This window comes from Abramis brama (assembly GCF_963993115.1).
Source record: "Abramis brama genome assembly, chromosome: 13".
Classification (NCBI taxonomy): domain Eukaryota; kingdom Metazoa; phylum Chordata; class Actinopteri; order Cypriniformes; family Leuciscidae; genus Abramis; species Abramis brama.
The window spans coordinates 15081226-15101773 of NC_139975.1; the positions used below are offsets into that span (position 1 = coordinate 15081226).

Genomic DNA, 20548 nt, shown 5'->3' on the forward strand with positions numbered 1-20548 from the left:
ACAACCGCTTCAGTTATTATTTTTTTCCCTGAATCACATGCCAGCACTTTTAATATTCAGCACTGGGTTATTCTTTAATGTGGTACTAATTATAGAGAAAGTATTTCTTTGTATTAAATCTCAGCAGGGTAGCAGCATTGCCTGACTTGTTTCTTAGTCATCTCTAGGTGTTTCAAATCAAACCATAGTCATAACTTGCCTGTTATTAAATTCTGTAAAGTGGTTTAAAATGTGCTGAGAATAAGTCTAGACTCGAATGGGGCACTTGAGGAAAAAGAGGGGGGGAGGGACGGGGGTTCAGATTAACACATGCACCAAACAGCTGCTGCTCACGGGGAGGGGGGAGGAGGAAGGCCCTTCGAACAAACCTGTTAAACAAAAAGCATGTGTTTTTATTTTTTACTTTAATGTTACTACCTTATATGATCAAGTATTAACTTTTCTACTGCAAATAACACTTTCTTTGTAAAGCGTTTAGTGTATTATTTAAAGATGGCCTTCCCATCAATCATAAAGTATGAATGACGCTGCCCACTAAAGGCTCTGCCCAGGGCCTCTGGTCCGTTTATGGAGGTGGAGTCCTGACAGAGTCACGTGACCGCAAACCGTACTGCTTGCTGGAGCTGTGTAATGTAATCCATGCTACACGCTACCACTTAATCTTAATGCTAATTCCTCTGTCGCAATTTTTATTTTATTAATATTTAGATTTGTCCATCCATACATTTTGCGGTGCGGTTGCCAATGATAAAATGTTTAAAAACTATAGAACAATGAATATTGAAAATGTAACACTTTTATTGCACTAAACAGATATTACACGACACTCATTTCACGAAGTGTGAAAATCAAATATATGACATTGCAATGGGGTACATAACAGCTATTAAAATAGCCATTATAATTTAGTTTGGCCAAGAAAATTTCATTTTATTGCTGCCTTAGGCTAATGCTTGTAGCCTATTCTGTATTAGCCTTAGGACAACACAAAATTCCCTGCTACATTCGTATCAGCTCATTCATCTGTTTGAGATGCAAGATTCGAAGAAGAAATTTAAATATAATGCCTGAATATAGATGAACTGCATCAGACTTAATCTCATCCAAGCAGATTATCTCTGTGAACTACTGGATAAATCGGGAGTGGTCAGTCCATATACAGAGACGTATTCACCCTAATAATAAACAACCCGGATCGAGGATGATTACTTTAATGTCTGATCTCTTCCATTAATTACACAAGCTAAATCAATAAAACATTCATTTTATTTATCCTGGATTGCTGATTTAATAAAAAAAAATGTTTCTCTCATTGTTTACACACGTTCATGAGAGACAAATTACAGGATAACATTTAAATACATTTTAAACACTAAATGTATAATTTGGGCTCATACAAACACCCAACTGCGACAGTTCAGAATACTTTAATGTGCTTATCCCATAAATGCTTCAGGCAACCACATGACACAGGTTCCTCCCTAGTCAAACACAAGCGCCTCCTTGTGGAATTAATAAGACACTGCATTGGTTTCGATGATCCTTTGTGACACACAGGAAAAGATCACATTTCTTTCTGTTGTTTGAGCGTCAGCTGGTGGGCTGGGTTCAGTAATTGTATGCTTACTGTGGTGAGTGAACGAAAGCCAATTCATTTTATATATCAACGTCTTGTAACACATCTATCCAACTGAGGGGATTGCAGGACTTTCACTGTATGGCCTATAATTAGTAAAAAGACTTGTGCTGTAGCAAAAAAAAAGAATTCAGAATGCAGCAAACAGTGTAATGTCCTTCTTTTTTCTACTTCAGGCTATTTTATTTAGTTAATTCCTCGCACACAAATTAAACAAGAAACTGCAGTTTTGGCAGACAAAATACTAATTTTATAACGAAGTATAGCTAAGGAATAAGGTGTCCAAATCTAATTAGCTTCTCATGAAACTGAAAAGTACAAGGCACCTTTACACATACCGACACACCCAGCTCTGGAAATGCCCCCAGCATGTGGTGTCATTCACTGGTTCACACATTTCCGACACACCCTATCTTAAACTGGCATTTGCTTTGACGTTTCACAATACAAACTTAACAGGCTGAGAGCAATTGCATTAATTCCATCAGAGCACAATGCTGAGTGATCGACTGAGTTCGTGTGAATTATTCATGCTAAAGGATTAGCCACTCCTCATTCATAGAATGAAAGGCCCATATAGTCTATAGGCTTGCTTAATGGCCTTAACTATCAAGTTTGTAAATTTTTAGTTCATTTTGAATGATTATAAATCGTTAATCAGTGTCGTTTTCATATAACTAAAGACTATTTGAATGCCAGAATATCCGCAAAGTGACTAGCGTGAGTATGACTGAGATGTAAAAATAACTGAATGGTATGAAACCAGTTAAACAACACAGCTTGTAGAGCACTGATGTTGATAGTCGAATGTCTTAAGTGGGTGAGATGTATGACCTGTAGAGAAAAAATGAACCAACTAACCTACATTAGGCAATTATGGCTAATAGAGTTTAGAACTTTATTTAATTGTCTTTGGAATGTTACAGATATGTTGATTTGTTCATGAAAATTTCAAGAACTATACTAAACTTTAAATAATGTTTCATTAGGATAATGGAAACATTTTACATTGAACGCTGGGTTATACGATCGCGGCACTGCTGCTTCTGCTCTGCTCCTACTACGCGCTGCCGCGCCGTCCCTGTGTGCGGTGTGAATGCTCTAATCTGTTAACATGGGCGCCAAAAAAAAACAAAACATACGCGCTGAACATAACAGAAAACGGGTTATAAGTTTATTTCGTTTGAAGTACTTGTACTAAATGTTACGCTCTTAGATGTTAGAAAAACTTCCCTATTATCTCTAGCCTTGGCTACCGTATATAGACCGCCTGGGCCTTACGCTGATTTCCTAAAAGAGTTTGCAGATTTTCTCTCAGACCTATTAGTCAATGTCGATAAAGCATTAATTGTTGGAGATTTTAACATACACGTAGATAATCCAAATGATGCGTTAGGGGCTGCGTTTACAGATTTATTAAACTCTTTTGGGGTCAAGCAAAACGTTACCGGACCAACTCATCGTTTTAATCATACACTCGATTTAATTATATCACATGGAACCGATCCAACCGATATAGATATCATTCCACAAAGTGATGATGTCACTGACCATTACATGGTAACTTGCATATTACGTACTCCTGTAATATATCATGCTGCGCCGCGTTATCGATCAGGCAGAACAATCCTTCCATCCACCTTAGATAATTTTTCAAAGTGCTTATCTGATCTGTCTCAGCTGCTCAGTGAACCCAAACAAACAGATGAACTAGAGGAATTAACTAGCACTATGAGCACCATTCTCTCTGGAACATTGGATATTGTTGCACCCATTAGATTAAAAAAGGTCAGAGAGAAAAGTAAAGCACCATGGTACAACAATACTACGCATGTTCTAAAGAGAGAAACCCGTAATTTAGAGCGTAAATGGATACAAACTAATTTAGAGGTCTTTAGAATCGCATGGAAAGACAGTATGTCACGTTATAAAAAGGCCCTTAAAGCGGCCAGGGCTGAGCACCTCCGCAAACTAATAGAAAACAACCAAAACAATCCTAGGTTTTTATTTAGCACCGTGGCTAGACTAACAAATAAACAGATGTCACCTGAACAAAATATTCCGTTACAGTTTAGTAGTAATGATTTCATGAAGTTCTTCACTGAGAAAATAGAAAACATCAGAACCACAATTGTAAACTTTCAATCCTCAATCGCGCCTTATAATTCAGCCTCAATTATCACGACGCAAGAACAATTACAGTGCTTTACAACTATAGAACAAAAAGAGTTAAATAAACTTATCATTTCATCTAAAACAGCAACATGTTTATTAGATCCTATACCAACTAAACTACTGAAAGAAGTGTTACCTATAGTGGAAGAGCCTCTCCTCAATATTATTAACTCATCTTTATCTTTAGGTCATGTTCCAAGAACATTTAAACTGGCAGTTATAAAACCTCTCATTAAGAAACCACAATTAGACCCGCATAATCTAGCAAATTATAGACCCATTTCAAATCTTCCTTTTATGTCTAAAATACTAGAAAAAGTGGTGTCCGCTCAACTGGGCTCTTTCTTGCAAGAAAATGACATCTATGAAAAGTTTCAGTCTGGATTCAGGCCGCACCATAGCACTGAAACTGCGCTCGTTAAAATTACAAATGACTTACTTTTAGCATCTGACCAAGGCTGTATCTCAATACTAGTTTTACTTGATCTTAGTGCTGCGTTCGATACTATAGATCACACAATACTCTTAGATCGACTACAAAATTATTGTATTAAGCATTAAGTTGGTTCAGATCATACTTATCTGACCGCTACCATTTTGTCTATTTAAATGGAGAAAAATGTATCATAACTCCAGTAAACTATGGAGTGCCGCAGGGATCTGTGTTAGGCCCTCTGTTATTCTCAATATATATGCTGCCACTTGGAAATATTATAAGGAAACATGGAATTAGTTTCCATTGTTATGCTGATGACACTCAAATCTATATTTCATCACGGCCAGATGAAAACGCTAAATTATCCAATTTGACAGTGTGTTAAAGATATAAAAGATTGGATGATGCACAATTTTCTTTTATTAAATCCAGACAAGACAGAGGTACTAATCATCGGTTTAAAAAACCGCCCACAAAACCTCTCACACTACAACTTTAACATAGTAGGATGTCCTGTTACTTTATCCTCTACAGTAAAAGACCTAGGTGTTAAACTAGACTGCAACCTGTCTTTTGAAAATCATATTTCATATGTTACAAGAACAGCCTTTTTCCACCTTAGAAACATTGCTAAGCTACGTAACATGCTATCAGTTTCTGATGCAGAAAAATTAGTTCATGCATTCATGACCTCGAGACTAGATTACTGTAATGCTTTATTAGCCGGTTGTCCTGCATCCTCAATAAACAAGCTACAGTTAGTCCAAAATGCCGCCGCTAGAGTTCTTACTAGATCAAGAAAATATGATCATATAACACCAATTTTATCATCACTACATTGGTTACCTATAAAGTTCCGTATTAATTACAAGGTATTGCTACTGACTTATAAAGCCCTAAACGGTTTAGCTCCAGTCTATTTAACGGATCTTCTATCGCCCTATAATCTATCGCGCTCTTTAAGATCACTAAATTCAAGGCTTTTGGTCATACCTAGGATATCCAGATCCACCAAAGGAGGGAGAGCATTTTCACATTTAGCTCCAAAACTCTGGAATAGTCTTCCTGATACTGTTCGTTGCTCAGACTCGCTCTCCCAGTTTAAAACTAGATTAAAGACGCATCTTTTCAGCCAGGCATTCATATAATACTTTTAATCTTACAGTTAAATCCAACCTCTAGTTCATAAACGCCAGAGGAGAACTGGTTCCTTGCCACTGTTGCCTTTGGCTTGCTCAGTTGGGGATATTTGGGATATTTAATTTAATTAATCAATCAACAATACTATTGATCAGCATTACCAAACGTGGACATTTTCCACTAGAAACAAGCATTGATGTATTATTTTAATTTAATACTGTGAAGCTGCTTTGATACAATCTGTATTGTGAAAAGCGCTATATAAATAAACTTGACTTGACTTGACTTGACCTAGGCCTACATGCAAACAAAAAAGGTAAAATGTGAGACTGCATACATTTGTACAGTAATAATTTGATAGGAATACAATGTATGTAGCCTAATACAAACCTTAATTTCATGCAGGAATTTCCCCTCAGGACGTTTTCTCTCAGAACAGAAAACAAAATGACCGTTGACAAATGTATCCAAATTTAACTGTCTTGGCACAGCTACCCAACATTGGGCTACATTGACCCAGCGAGGGGGCTCGTCGTCAATACCGTGAAAATGACGGAATAAAATTACCCAGCAGGCTGAACTCAGCATTTGAGTTAAAAAAAAGAAAAGAACCCAGCATTTTTCAGTGACCCAGCACATGGGTTAAAACATAAATAAAAATAACCCAATAAAATTACCCAGCAGATTGAACCCAGCATTTGGGTAAAAAAAGATATGTGTGGAATATTCTAAAATATTAAGTTGAAAGGACATTGCAGGAAAATTTTGCTAACCTTATAATAACATTCTCTTATGTTGAGTTGTTAAAATAAAGGTGACCATTGCAACACCTCTATGCTAACTCTAAACACCCATGTGCTGGGTCACATGGCTGAAACACAACGCAACAACAATAGGTCGCTATTGATCTTGTGCGTTATCGTTGTGGTCGCGCTAGACGGGTTGTGGCGGGACGCGCTAGACTGTAAAGGTCCTACCCAGTGCTGGGTTGCCAAATAACCCAGAATCTTTTTTAACCCAAATCTATCTATCTCTCTATCTCTCTATCTATCTATCTATCTATCTATCTATCTAGAAACAGATTTTAAAGTGCATTTTTATTATTTAAAATGAAAAACCTTTAATAAGTTGACTGACCCAGCACTGTCAAAAAAACAACCCAGCAAATGGGTTAATGTATAAAACCCAACAAGCTGGGTTAAAAAAACAGTATGTGTTCAGTCCAATATTTACCCAGTGCTGGATTGCAAAATAACCCAGAAATGTTTTTTTTTTTTTAATCCAGCATTTTTTAGAGTTCTATTAACCTTATGGAAACTGGAAATGTTTATGTTCTTGGAATGATACAAATCAACATTCCTAGAAGGCTGAGTAGTTAATAAAATTGAGCAAAAGAGAGGTAGCTATTTAAAGTTTAGCATATTGTTTGTCTATTACCAACATGGAAAATTTACATTTGAATGTTCTTGGAATGTTGATTTGTTAAAATAAAGGTGAAGGAATATTGATTTGTTAAAATAAAGGTGAAAGAACATTGCAGGACATTATGAAACCAGTGTTCCACTGACATTAAGAAAACAGGACATGTTTTTTCAAGTTTCTACAACCAAAATGGTTGTTTGAAAATGTTTGAAAAACGTTTGATCAAATATTTGTTCGCTGGGCCATTGGCTGCTAAATGCATTGCTGCTTAACCTAATGGTGATTTTCCCGTAATGTGTTACTAGATACACACAAGAAACACTCAATACTGCTCGTCTTACCAAACACACGGTGGACAGTGTGGTAGATCACGGGAATTCTCACTCCAAATGGAGTGGCAGTGTGTGGTCCTGGTTTAACAGATGGCTAAAGACGTTTGGCCTTGGGAATGTTGGCATTTGAATGAGAAAAATGGAGGGAAGAGGAAGAACACACCTTGGCATGCCAGGTGCACCTTGATCAGATGAATCAGTTAGTGTGTGTGTCATTAACATCCATACAAGTCTCCACCCTGTAGAGCTGTTCCTCTGCGTCATATGTGCATGTATGAGCCAGAACAGAGAGGTTTGTGTAACATGTAGTAGGTCAGAGTTTGTACTAGCATTTTCAGCCAACTTAATTTAATCACAATTATATGTTTTATACAACAACAGGCCATTTAGAAGTAATCAAACTCATTCATTTGATTAAACATTTGATTGAATTCTAAAGTCTAGATCCTGTCCTAAACATCCGGTTTACTCTACTTGCTGATCACAATAATCATTCTTGAAACAGCATTTTATTATTATAGTGTACTATAGCCTTTCATACTGTTCATGTTGTTTGAGCAGAAAGTCATGACTCACAGACTTTTTATTGCTAAACTGCAATCTGCAAACAAAGGCATGACAAATCTTGCAAGTTACTCTTACCGTTTAACATTTCCTTTAACCAAAGCACAAACAGGTAGTGACTAGTCTGAGAAATAAGAACTGACTTTCCTTCTCAAACTTATCATGATTATGCTCCATTAAAGGGATAGTTCAACCAAAAATTTAAATTCTGTCATCATTTACTCACCCTCAAGTTGTTCCAAACCTGTATGAATTTCTTTCTTATGCTGAACACAATGGAAGATATTTTGAAGAACGTCAGTAACAAAACAATTGTGGGGCACCATTGACTTCCATAGTATGAAACAAACATTACTATGGAAGTCAATGGTGCCCCACAACTATTTGGCTACAAACATTCTTCAAAATATCTTCTTTTATGTTCCACATAACTGAGAAATTCATACAGGTTTTGAACAACTTGAGGGTGAGTAAATGATGACAGAATAGAGTGGTGCAGGTAGGACGTCACTTTGTAGGCCAATCGGCAGTTACAAAACCAAATTTTTCCATAGGCTTTTGGATTATCGCAAAAAACAAGCTCTGTGATCAACAAAAGTTTACACGTTTAGTCCATCAAGATAATTTTCACAGATGAACCCAACTTTTATGAATTTTGAAGTCTAAATGCAGTCGCCATAAGTAAAAAGCTAAAGTTAGGCTTTAAATGAACTACACCACTGTCCCAAGACTTCAACGTCACCATCACTAAGCTTCCAACAATCTAAAAACAATTTCCCAGAACATTTGAGTTAGAATAGTTTATAAAAGCAGACTGAGCTTACTTTTTAGCCGTGATGACGTTCAATGTCCCCGACAGCTCCTGTTATCCCATTTAGCCATTTGTTAGCAACTGCCTTTTTCAAGACACGTAACAGCTTAAAAAAATCATGAGTGGGGTAATACCGATATATTTTATGTTGTAGAATAAAATGTGAAAGTGTATTGAGCATGTGTTTACCACAAACCCTATTTCAGCCATTTAACCAAAATCCCATAAAATAAACCCATTAACTTCGGGACGTTGGAACCGGAAGTGCTAAAATACGAACTCGTTTCCGCATTTTGGCCTACAAAGTGATGTCATATCTGCTGCACCACTGACCACTCTATAGAGAGCCTAAGTCCCTCCCCTCCGCTTCCGGCTCATGGGACCTTACTTCGGAAAAAAATATGTAGACAATGGCGAGAGACAACTTATCTTTTTATTCTGTCTGAACTGTGCCCTGAATTACACATATGATGTTTGTCAATTTAAAAGATAATTATGAAAGTCAAGAAAGTCGCAGTTTGTCATAAAACAGAAGAGTAACATTTAGTTTTATGTGAAAATCGCTCAATGAACTACATCTCTCGTCTCGCACTATGCACGTCACAAGATCCGTTGCTCGTATGTGTGCAGTCTGGTACAAAACACTCCGGCATGACGGCGTAACGTTACGATTATAACGTAAGACTATAGAAAAAATGACAGACGTTAGCTTCAGTAAAGTTAGCTTCATTCATTGAGAGAAAAGGTATGATGTCACACGTGCGCCTTTTGGGTTTGTAGTCTTTGTAATTACGTATTTTCATAGTCTTATACCTCAACAGTTTTACATCAAACTGCGACTTTCTTGACTTTAAAATGTATCTTTTAAATTGACAAACATCATATGTGTAATTCAGGGCACAATTCAAACGAGATCAAAATATTTGTTGTCTCGCGCCATTGACTACCATACAATATTTTTCCGAAATAAGGTCCCATGGTGGTCAACCGGAAGGGGAGGGACTTAGGCTCTCTATTTTCATTTTTGGGTGAACTATGCCTTTAAGAGACTTGAGTAGCATGTTTAAAAGTTTATTTTTTATTTTTATACACTTGTTCTTTTGTAACAAAACATATTCAACAAAAAAGACAAATAACAAACATGAACAAGAAAACCATACTGTACTGTGATCATGTATAATATTTTTAAACACACACACGGACACACGAAGACAAGTGTGCTGCGACCCAAAATATGCAGAAAAGTTTGATTCCGCCTGCAAGCTGTGGTTATGCTGTCACTTATTTACCGTCTTGTCTCAGTCTCCTGAAGCTGTATTTGTGTCAGCGTCTCTGCCACTGTGGATTCAGGGGCTCAGAATCAACAGAGCTAGATTCCACCAGGCGGCTGCTGAGCTGAACGTGACGGTGCAACCCAACACAGATCATCATCCTCGGGCCTTTCCCTCCCCCCTCTTAAGCAAACCATCGACATTTATGCAACGGATGTCTCTGGAGATCTTGATAGGACCCATAGGAGTGAAAGTTGTTTTGAATGACAGTATATTTTACGTTACAGTTTCTTGTTTACTATTATATATATATATATATATATATATATATATATATATATATATATATATATATATATATATATTATTTATAAAAATTATAATTTTTCAGAGGGGAAAATGTGTGGATCTTTTTCTCCCACACAGTCTCCCACTTTCAGTGGCAGCATTGATGAACAGTGAACAGTATATCTCACATAAATGTATGAGCATCTACCGCCCACTTAATCCTCAATGACTCACTGCAGATACATAGGTGTTGGAGCATCTGCATACAAGCGCTCGCTGAAATCTGTGTGTGCAGCAGTATTAAACCAATAGGCCTATATTAATATATATATAAAAATACATTTCTAAATGAACTCTCTTCACATTTAAACACAGTTAGAGGGGTACCGTATATTGTCTTCTATAGGACTGTTATTAAAACTATCCCACAGAATAAAAAAGTCAATTTCTCCAGTCACACTTCTGTAAAATTCATGTAACCCGAGCCACCACGTGTCGGGCTGCGGCTTTCATTTGAACTAAATTTAGCTGCGCCCTCTTGTGGACATTATAGTTTGATGTTCTGTACATTTCAAACTATGATTTCAACTAATAGGTGGCGCCGTTTCTTCATATTATATGTTAAATTAAAGTAAATACTGTATAAAGACTTGCAAAGCAGTTTAAACACAATTGTTTAAGTAGAACTATATATAAAAGGATTCAGTATCAACACAGTTAGATGAATAAACAATAGCTTTATCGAAACAGGGCTATTGTAAAGGAAGTCAACATTAGAACATGTATGACCATCCAGCAATCTGTAATGCATTAAAAAATAATATATAATATATTTATCTTTACTTTACCTTACATTTGAAATATACACATTAAAAAGTTTGCGGTCAGTAATGTTTTTTTTTTTTTTAAGAAATGTATTCTTTTGTGGTCAATACAATTTTTTTTTTTTTTTTTTTTTGCAATAATGAAATTACCTCAAATATTTTTTTATTTCAAATAAATGCTGTTCTTTTGAACTTTCTATTCTTCAAAGAATCCGGAAAAAGTAAAATATTAGGTTTTCAACATTGATAATAATAAGAAATTTGACAGTAAAGACTGGAGTAATGTCTGCTGAAAACTCAGCTTTTCCATCACAGGAGTAAATTGAAAATATATTCCAATATAAAACAGTTATTTTAAATTGTAATAATATTTCACAATATTACTGCTTTTACAAATAAAAACTGCCCTGGTGAGCATAATAAACTTTCACACACACACACACACACACACACACACACACACACACACACACACACACACACACACACAAAAACGACCACAAACTTTTGAACGATATTTATATTTATATATTTACTAGATGTGGCAGTACATAGTGATAGTATAACTGTGATAATAGTAATACATGATAATATAAAAGAGGTACAGCTAAAATATCATTTGATATATTCAGTTGTCTAGCCCCACCCCCAAGAACAGTATTTCCAGGAATCCCCCTTGTGATTGCCCAAGGGATTCCTGGGAAAACTGGACCCCGGGGATGGGGAAATGATGGAACGCATTGTGACGAAAGACTGGCAAAAATAGAAGCACATTTAATCTTAGAACTACCAACACCTGGCCTACACCAAATCAACGTAATGTTAAACAATAATGGTTAGGCAACTGCTAATTATAAATGAGCTTTTTATTCAATAGAAATCAGTCATGTAAAATCAAGGTATCTCATGTTCATTGTATTAGCAGGCTGTGTCCTTCCTCCCGAGCTACAGTGCTTCATCTCAGACTCCCAGTTGACCAGAGATGCAGCACTGCACCTTGGGCCTGAGGACTGTATAGCGGGAATTAATCATGCAGGACTCCTTTTGTGCTTGCCATCTTACCGTCTTTGATCAGTGCCCTCTTACGTTCTGTCGTTTACATGGGAGTCTTATACTCATGACTCATGATTCTCATATAAAGAACCAGAGGTTTGATGAATTCCTCAGCCAGCCGGTCTGACCTGCAGATATGAAACCTAAAGATCAGGAGCAGAAGATGAATACTCAATTACACATGGATAGATGCTATTTATTTAGTGTTTTATCCCCTTTTAAATAAAAAAATAAAAACTATTCCCGAAATGCATACACTGTAAAATAAATAAATAATAATAATTCAAAGTTGTAAATAAAACACATTATTAGAGTATGTTTTACAATAAAATACTATTTCAGATTTCACGTTCAATTCAGTGCGTTTCTTGCAGTTTCTTTGGAATTGTTGGTGAAATTTAGCAGCAGTTTCTGAGTGAAACACAACACTTTTCTCATTGTATGATGATGGATGCATTTGTTAGGCGCATTGCTTTTAAAATTGATGGATGTGTGTGGGGGAAGTGTTATGGGTGTACAGGAAATGGCTTTGACCTATGCCCTGATCTCCCTATAAACATCTCAGCTCCTTTTCCTTCCTAGTTCTCTCACACTTCTATTCCAGTCTTGATCCGCTCACTACGCTTCGGAATGCCACCCAGGATAACGGAAAGCCTTTACGTAGTGATTCAGACACAAGCTTGCCAGCCTGACAGCGGGATATTTAGCATGAGCTCTTGCCTCTGAAAGTGGCCGTCGCCCAAGAAAAACCTTGGAGCTGCAGGACTCAATCCGCTGAATAAACAACAGCACGCTTGCTTCGACTTCCAGCGCTGCTCTGCCCCCAGCGGTACGGCACAGATCGGTGGTTACAGAACAGGATGTTTATTCCTGCAGTGGACATCTGTACTCGTGTTCAAAAGGCAACATCAATGCAGCCGTTTGCCGTAATGCCCCTGAGTCACTGGTCTCAGTGTACCGCAGAATGCAAGGCCACGCCCCTTTATACACAACCACTTCCTCTGTCTCAATCAGACCGGTCCGCATGGAAGCCAGGTTCAAGGGGACGTCCTTTCTCATTTAATAAAATCCCACCCGAGTAGGCCGGAGAAGCTTTTGTGGGTGGTTAAACAGGCTGATTTGACAACATACTTCAACTTTGTGAAAAAAGGCAGGAAGTCTGAAATGGTTCATAAACCTGTCAGAATCCGGCCCATGTGAGTTTTATTATCTTCTCAACGAAGCAGACGACATGTTTCGAATATATTTAAAAGAGTCTGAACCCTTCCCAGTCATCTGATAACACCACACTGGCAGCAGCATAGCAGAAAAAGCCTTGCTTCAGTGCAGTGAGCTTTCTGAATATACTGTGGTGTGTGGAAACCACAAAATGCTACTGTATCACCCAGAGCTGAGCTCATTCAGACAGGCAACTCTATATATTTTGTGGACCGTTTTCACTTCTCCAACCAGGAAGCGGGTACGATTATGCAGGATCATTCGCTCACTCCGACACAGCTCTCTAATGGCTTTTCCATCAGTGCTGTGGTTAATGGAAAGAGATGAGGGAAGCAGGCATTAGCAGACAGATATGCAGCCTATCCACAAGGTACCGTTCACAGTTTACAGTGCAATCCTTTGGAGAAGGAATCAAGGGCTCGGTTGACAAGCACGTCTGGCTCCAATTTGTTGCTGTTTATAGACTGAAATGAAGCACAGTGACCTAATTCTGGGTACAATAAAGGAAAAACTTCCACTTAGTGCTCCTTTCAAGTATATTCTAGTCTGTGTCCGCCTCAGAGTCCAGGTTAATTGTGAGTTAAAGAATATAATAAATATTCACCATGTGATATTTAAAGTAACAGCTGTGATATTCTCACAAGTACAAGATTTCAAGTCAAACTGTAAGAAATGTGAGATATAAAGATGCAATTGTGAGATTTTGAGATTACATAGATAGTCACAACTACAAGATTTAAAGTAAAATTGGTTACACTTTATTTGAAGGTGTCATTGTTACAGTGTAATTATATATTGAAGTACTGAGTAATATTTAATTAACAACATGTGCTTACTATAGGGTTATGGTTTGGTTGAGGGTTAGTTGCATGTAATTAGAAATAAATAGTCACAATTGTTAGATATTGTCTCGTTTACAAGATATACAATTTACTTTTCAAGATGTAATCACACTGTGAAATATAAAGTCACATCATGAGATAGAAAGTTGCAATTACCTTTATCATTATTATTTTACTCTGAGGTGGAAATAACATTAAAAAAAAAATCTCAAGGGTATATGTTCTTACTTTCAGCATCTTGTGTGTAAATTGTCCATGTTGAGTTTCCCCCTTGTAGACTCTGTAATGAGAGATAAAGGTGGGCTTTCAAAAACAGCAATTCAAGCACATGTCAGGCTGCTAAGTCCATCATTCCAGTGTCATGTGCAACAACTCTGAAGAATAGCTTGGCCATGAGGTACAAATATCAGTGACTTTCCACACATTCTCAGTTGACTATGTGTGAAAAGACTTTATGAACAATTTTCCTTGTAGGGTTTCATAATGCCCCAGGCAGTGTTGATAAGGAGAATAAGAATCCCAACAAATCCCACTTAATTTAATTTGTACGGGGTGGGGGGTGGGGGGGTGGTGGTGGAGAAACAACATGAAAATTCCTAAGCCCTTTTTTTTTTTGCGTCTTTTCCAACAAGTGAGAGCTTTAGGTTGTCTCGTATCCCCCTTCTGGAATCTCCCTCAGCCCATATAAGGAATTCTGAAGGGATTTTATTTTGGGATAATGGAAAATGTAGCTGTGCTTTCGATAAACATTCACTCTTTCAGCCTCTTACGGCCCGTGATTGTGGAAGCAGATAGTTAGATAGTTTGTCACTGCTCCACGTGCCCTCCCCTCCCCCCGTCACTCTCCGCCGCACTGCCTGCATACATTCCCTTTTCTAGTCACAGTCGGCGGGAGCCTGACGTAAAAGGCAAAAGAGCGCTGAAGGTGAAGTAGAAACCAGGAAAGTGACAACCAGCACATTTTTGAAAAATCTGCCCAAGTATGTATAGCAGAGGCCTTGGGCCTTAGTTTTGACGTGCCAACTTACAAAGATGTGAATATTCTTTCTGTGAGATATTATCGAGCTGGATGTATCAGTTATTATTCCATGTGAGGAAAACTCAACAAACATATCCAGGCTCTACACTTACAGAGAAACTGATACTGAACTACTGCCTAATAAGTGAGCCCCAATAATAAACATCACATCCTGTTGGCTAAACCCTAGTTCCCAGGCTCTGTCCTACTTGGAAGGCAAGAGATAAATTTGTCTCACAATGAGAATAGACTGCATAGGCAAATCAATAGTTATCTCTATACATGTCCTGTTTTTTGCAAAGATCATTTCTCAAAATCTGAAAAAAAGTATGTTAATGGTTATTTCAAGCATGACATACAAAGAATGTCTCAGATTTCTTGGCATGTTGTGTTGTATGAATAGTGTTAAGACCGTTTTGGTGGTGGTTTGGCTGCATGCATGCTGGGTTTCCATGTTTTATGGGGTCATTCCATAGACATAATGATTGAAATACTGTACAAACTGTATATTCTATCCCTTAAAATTAAACCTACCCCTCACAGAAAGCTAAAAAAAAAAAAACATCACTTAATATGATTTATGAGCTGTTTTCCTCACGAGGACCGAAAAATGTCCCCACAAGGACAAGGATTTCGGATATTGCCATCTTTGTGGGGACACATTTTAACCCCAAAACATAGGTTTTAACAGGACCACACACACACACACACACACACACACACACACACACGTATGCACACACACACACGTACGCACGCACACACGCAGTCTGGCCATTTAGGAGGAAGTCTACAGTCCTGATCTGAAGATTGTCTAACTGTTACCAGCTTTTCACGCTTTGCAGCATGCCAGCTGTTTTTTTGCTTGTGGTTCAAGAAACAGACCATTTTAGAGACAATCAAAAACAAACAGGGAATGTGGAAAGACTGTGATTTTAGTCCATTTTGAAACTCACTTATGTGTGTACACATTTTATTATAGTTAGCTTAAAAAAAGAAAACTAAACCCCTGGTTTTTACAGACAAGGCTTAAGCCTAGTCCAAGACTAAAATGTGTGTTTGAGCTGTTTTAACTAAATGCAACTTGCACTGACATTAGAAGCTGAAATGAAATATAACAAAAATAAATTCAAAGTTAGACTATACTTTGTTCTCTCCTCATGAAATGATACACATGTCAGGGTAACAACACTGTGAAACCACCAGTGAGAGCAGAGTGAATCATGTGGCTGGTGGAAATGGCATGTGATCTAGTGTAAACGTGTGTATGTGATCAGGAGAGAGAGGGAGGGATACGGTGAAGAAGCGAAAGAGAGAGTTATTACAGTGACAGGCTAGACTGGTGCCAAAGCGCTCACCTCCAAAGAAGAGGCAGATGCTGTGTTTACACAGACACAGACTGTGGCTTGATAATGGAGAGCGCGAGCATGCCTAAACATTGCCTTTTAAGGTTCCCTCTCATTTCTCCCCATCTCCTTAAATCATCACGACAGGAAACGTGAAGGAGGGGGAGGGAGGAGGAGGGCACCCGCCTGTTACCTCTCTCTGCTCAGTCTAGCTCTAGAAGCTAATCTCCCTTCTGAAGCTCAGGCTTATGCATGAACTACAAATGCAAACATTCATCTATTCCAATAGAGGTTCAACTTAATAGCCGTTATCTACATTCAGATTCTTTGGGGAAATTGTAATTCGTGAGGACGCATTGTTAGCGCACACCTTGTAGCGTTTTACTGAGGAGGTTTAGTGTAATTGGAACAATACTGTGGGGCTTGTTTTCTTGTGATCTTTTGCTTGACACTATAATTCTGTCCATAAGAGGATTTTAGTAAACATATATACTGCGAAAAATTCCTGTTAAGTTTATGGTGAAAACTTGCAGCTGTGGTTCCCAGAAATTCACTGTACAAAAAATTTGATAACCACTCAAATTATGAATTAAAGGACTATTTCACCACCTGAAGGGTAGCTCACACAACATTAAAATAATGTATTAAATACACTGTAAAAAAATTATATGATCAATAAGTTATAACAACATTTGTTTTTACATTGATTTAACTCATCAAAATAAGTTAAGCAATCTAATATGGTTTTACTGTATATGATAAGGCATTTCACTTAACCTATTAACCAATTAAAATCATTCTTTTTTCTGTTTAAATTACAAACACGTTAAAGCCAGATTCAAAACCGGTTCTATGTGGTGCCATTTAGTCTGGCAAAAAGACGAACGCTAGAGAGGCTGATATATGCGTTGTTTTGTGTTTGTGACGATAAAACTGCTTGAACAAGCATGTTACATTTCAGTCAGTGTTATGCCTGATGCCTTCAAGGACAAACTGTCTTTTGCTAAGATATGCCATTCTCATATTCCACATATTTCTTCAACAGATTTGACGAGGGTAAAATGAAGAGAAAACATAATGCATTTGACAAGAGATATGAGATCATTAACATTTCTCAGGTACATCTAAACATCATAAAAACTAACATTCCCCTTTTACAAGGCAAAGGCCCAGCAGGAGCGCTTTATAGCCCAAAAAGGAACTGACAAACCCCTAAAGCATTCCTTAAACACAAGTAATTGGAATGTGGAGTGTTGATGTGGAGAAAAACACGCCCAGACAGACAGGACAGCGCTCTCTGTCAGCACCTTAGAGCCTAACCGGGGGTGAGCCCTCATATTAGTGTTTAGGGGGCCTGAGGCTTTGTGGACCTTTATGAGTGGGTGGACACAGGCTTTGGGCAGTCCCTGGTGAGCAGCTAACCCCCCTTATTTCCCTTCCCACTGTTCATGTGAAAGTGACCCTGAGAACTGGGGTCCCAAGGGGCTTGGGGAGGGGAGCAAGTGATGCGGGGGACAGGCCAAAGCACCAAGGCCACCACAGGGTCATGTGAAAGCACTCCTCTCCGATGGCTGCCAGACTTTTGACTCCTCAGAAAATAAATAATGCACTTCCTTTCCCTCCCTCACTGTCTCCAACTCAATAACCCCTCCATCCTTCGATCTAATCTGTCCATCAACACACATATGTTCATCCATCATCCAGCATAAGACTTACAGTATAATGATAGATCTGCGTACTAGACTTTACAAGATTTTGAGACTCTGGACTCTGGTAACAATTAGGTGAATAAATGTGCAAACAAAGAAAATGTTTCAAATCTAACAAGGGATTGTTGGTGCTCATTCGGACTAAATATATTTATATTTTGCATTGTAGGGCTAGGGTATATATATATATATATATATATATATATATACGGTATATGTTTGTGTGTTGTTTCATATTGCCAAAGCTGGATTATGTGTATATAATACTTAGCCTATATCTTAATAAACAACACAATATATACACTATAAAGTACAGCACATGTCAATATTAAAGAATTCACCTTTGGCAATATGAAACGTCACACAAACATTTTTGGTCAAATGGGTCGTCTAGCTAATAGATGGCTAATAGAGTTAACGGTTTGAAATCACACAACAATTGTAAACATTGTAGCAAATGTAAGTGTTGATTGAGTTTGCTCAAAGTCTGTCAGTGTCATCCAAAAGTATCAAATTTACATCAGGATGCATATGTGCCATAATTGTTCTTTGGACGGTCTTGATGCAAACTTTGTTAACATGTCTTTTACTTTATATGGGCATGCTAAGATTCAACTCGAATATGTTGGAATGTGTGTGTGCGTGTGAAAGACAGTGTGTTTTTCTGTAGGTCACCAGAGTGGCATCCCTGGACTAGAAAAGTTAAATGCTGATCTGAGCCTACCAACAGCTGGCCACATCTGCTGGCTCCCCTCCTCCTCCTCCTCCTCCTCTGCTCCCTCCTGCATCTGATATTTGCAAAAAGGTCTTTCCAGAAACAAAGAACGGGAAGAATGGAGGAGAGAATGTGGGGGATGGAAGTCTGCACCTCATTTCTTTTGCTCTAACAATTTTATTAGACACTTCTGCTGAGCTATTTAGTTAACTTCCTAATGTGCTTATTGACAGGAGGTATTGCACATGGTGGAAAGTCAGTGTAGTCTAATAGCTTAGTCAGGTATTGTCTTCAAAAAGCAGTACATTTAAGTAGGTTTTCTGAAAATGTATGCAATAATTGCTCAATGCATATGCAAATTAGTAAAAACTATGGTGATAGAATATCAAATGAGAGATGTTTGATAACAGTTTCTCATTTATATCAATTTATCGTTTGATTTTGCAGAATTCAAGTTCAAAGTCAAGTTCAAAGGCCAGTTACACAGCGGCCGGATCACATTCCCCGCTGAGGCTTTCGGGACTGTGCTCTGTGAGGTCATTTCACATTTCTCCCCACTATCCCCAGGTGAACTCTCCTGTTACGCTCTCTAGCACACACTCAACCTGCAGCACGCAAGCACAAAGCCAGTCGTCTGCAATTCAGTACTGTTTGAAAACATAAAACCGGGTTCTCATAAGTAATTCCACCCTGTCTTAATCAGAGGACTTTGATTGAGCTTTGATTCTTAAGTGCACTCCTACAGGAAAGCCACATTTTGCAATTGTTTCCTGGCACCCTATCGTTCTCAATACCTGAACGGGATGCGCTCACTGTATCAGCGGAGTGTTTTTAACCAGCTGGATCAGCTCAGTGTCACACTGCTCTCAATGACAGCTTGACATGCCTGGTATGTCTCAGTATCTCAGAACCAACATGAGCAATGACTAACCAACAAATTAAGGTATTGTTACCTACACAAATCCAGTTGGATGTTTAGAATAAGTTGAGATAGACTTACCGCAGTCTGCGTCTTGAAGAAGAAGGATAGTTTGCACTGGTCCTGGCCACTTTGGTTGGTTGGGATGGTGCTGGGTATTTGGTGTCGGGATGGGTAGAGATGCAGAGAGGGGGTCCCTGCTCTGTTCCTATGGACGCCATGCGCTCCACCGTCTGAAGGGTGTTCCTGGGTCGAGGCTCCTTTTTGAAGCATGGCCGGCTTAGGGAGCAAAGACTTTTCTTTTACCTTATATGAGGCAAGGGGCTGGTCCACCATCAGAGCGGCACATCAGGGAATGCCTCTCAAGCTGCCTGATTGGCTGGTGTAAGAGCCCCCGTGACCCGAGCTGTGACCCGCGATGTGTGAGGATGAGAAGGGATGGGGAGGGCTCAGGCTAGGGGGCCGGGCCCGCCGTCTCAGCCTAAGGAAGGCACGTTTGACAATTTTCATATTTCTTCTAAATTTGGAGATTTCTGCCCGTGCTGGAGTCTTGGCCGGCCTCTCTGAGAGTCCATGTGGAAACCATTAACAACAGAGGGCTCCTTGCCATTCTTGCCTGGGAACACACGGGCTCTGCGCAGACACAGTTATTTCAAATAATTAACTTCCTCTCAAAAGCACTGCGCTTCCCCATATGGGAAAGCATTTGCTTACAGAATGCTGGGAATCATATACAAGTCACAAGGAGAAAAGAGGTAGAGAGGGGGCAAGAAAAAAGGGAGAGAGAGGTTTGTTTATTTTCTTGACAGTTGGGTTGAAAATTGGGTCT

The 20548-nt window shown here is 38.5% G+C and overlaps 1 protein-coding gene across 1 annotated transcript; it reads right to left on the bottom strand.

Moving 5' to 3' along the window:
- Window positions 1-10982: 10982 nt before the first annotated feature.
- Window positions 10983-19995, bottom strand: LOC311095549 (uncharacterized protein). The gene is made up of 3 exons (XM_084134077.1): window positions 19801-19995; window positions 14241-14292; window positions 10983-12095 (listed from the first exon to the last, which is right to left on the bottom strand). Exons 1-3 carry the CDS (start codon window positions 19990-19992, stop codon window positions 12031-12033), a joined length of 309 nt encoding a protein of 102 aa, XP_083990203.1. The 5' UTR covers window positions 19993-19995; the 3' UTR covers window positions 10983-12030.
- Window positions 19996-20548: the final 553 nt, after the last annotated feature.

Excerpts from the sequence above, each read along its gene's own strand:
- LOC311095549 (XM_084134077.1), bottom strand. The coding sequence starts at position 19,992 with ATGCTTCAAAAAGGAGCCTCGACCCAGGAACACCCTTCAGACGGTGGA. Across the intron at positions 14,293-19,800 it reads TCTTCAAGACGCAGACTGCG|AGTCTACAAGGGGGAAACTC; the intron begins GTAAGTCTATCT and ends CTCTCATTACAG. Across the intron at positions 12,096-14,240 it reads TTACACACAAGATGCTGAAA|GTTTCATATCTGCAGGTCAG; the intron begins GTAAGAACATAT and ends CCTGATCTTTAG.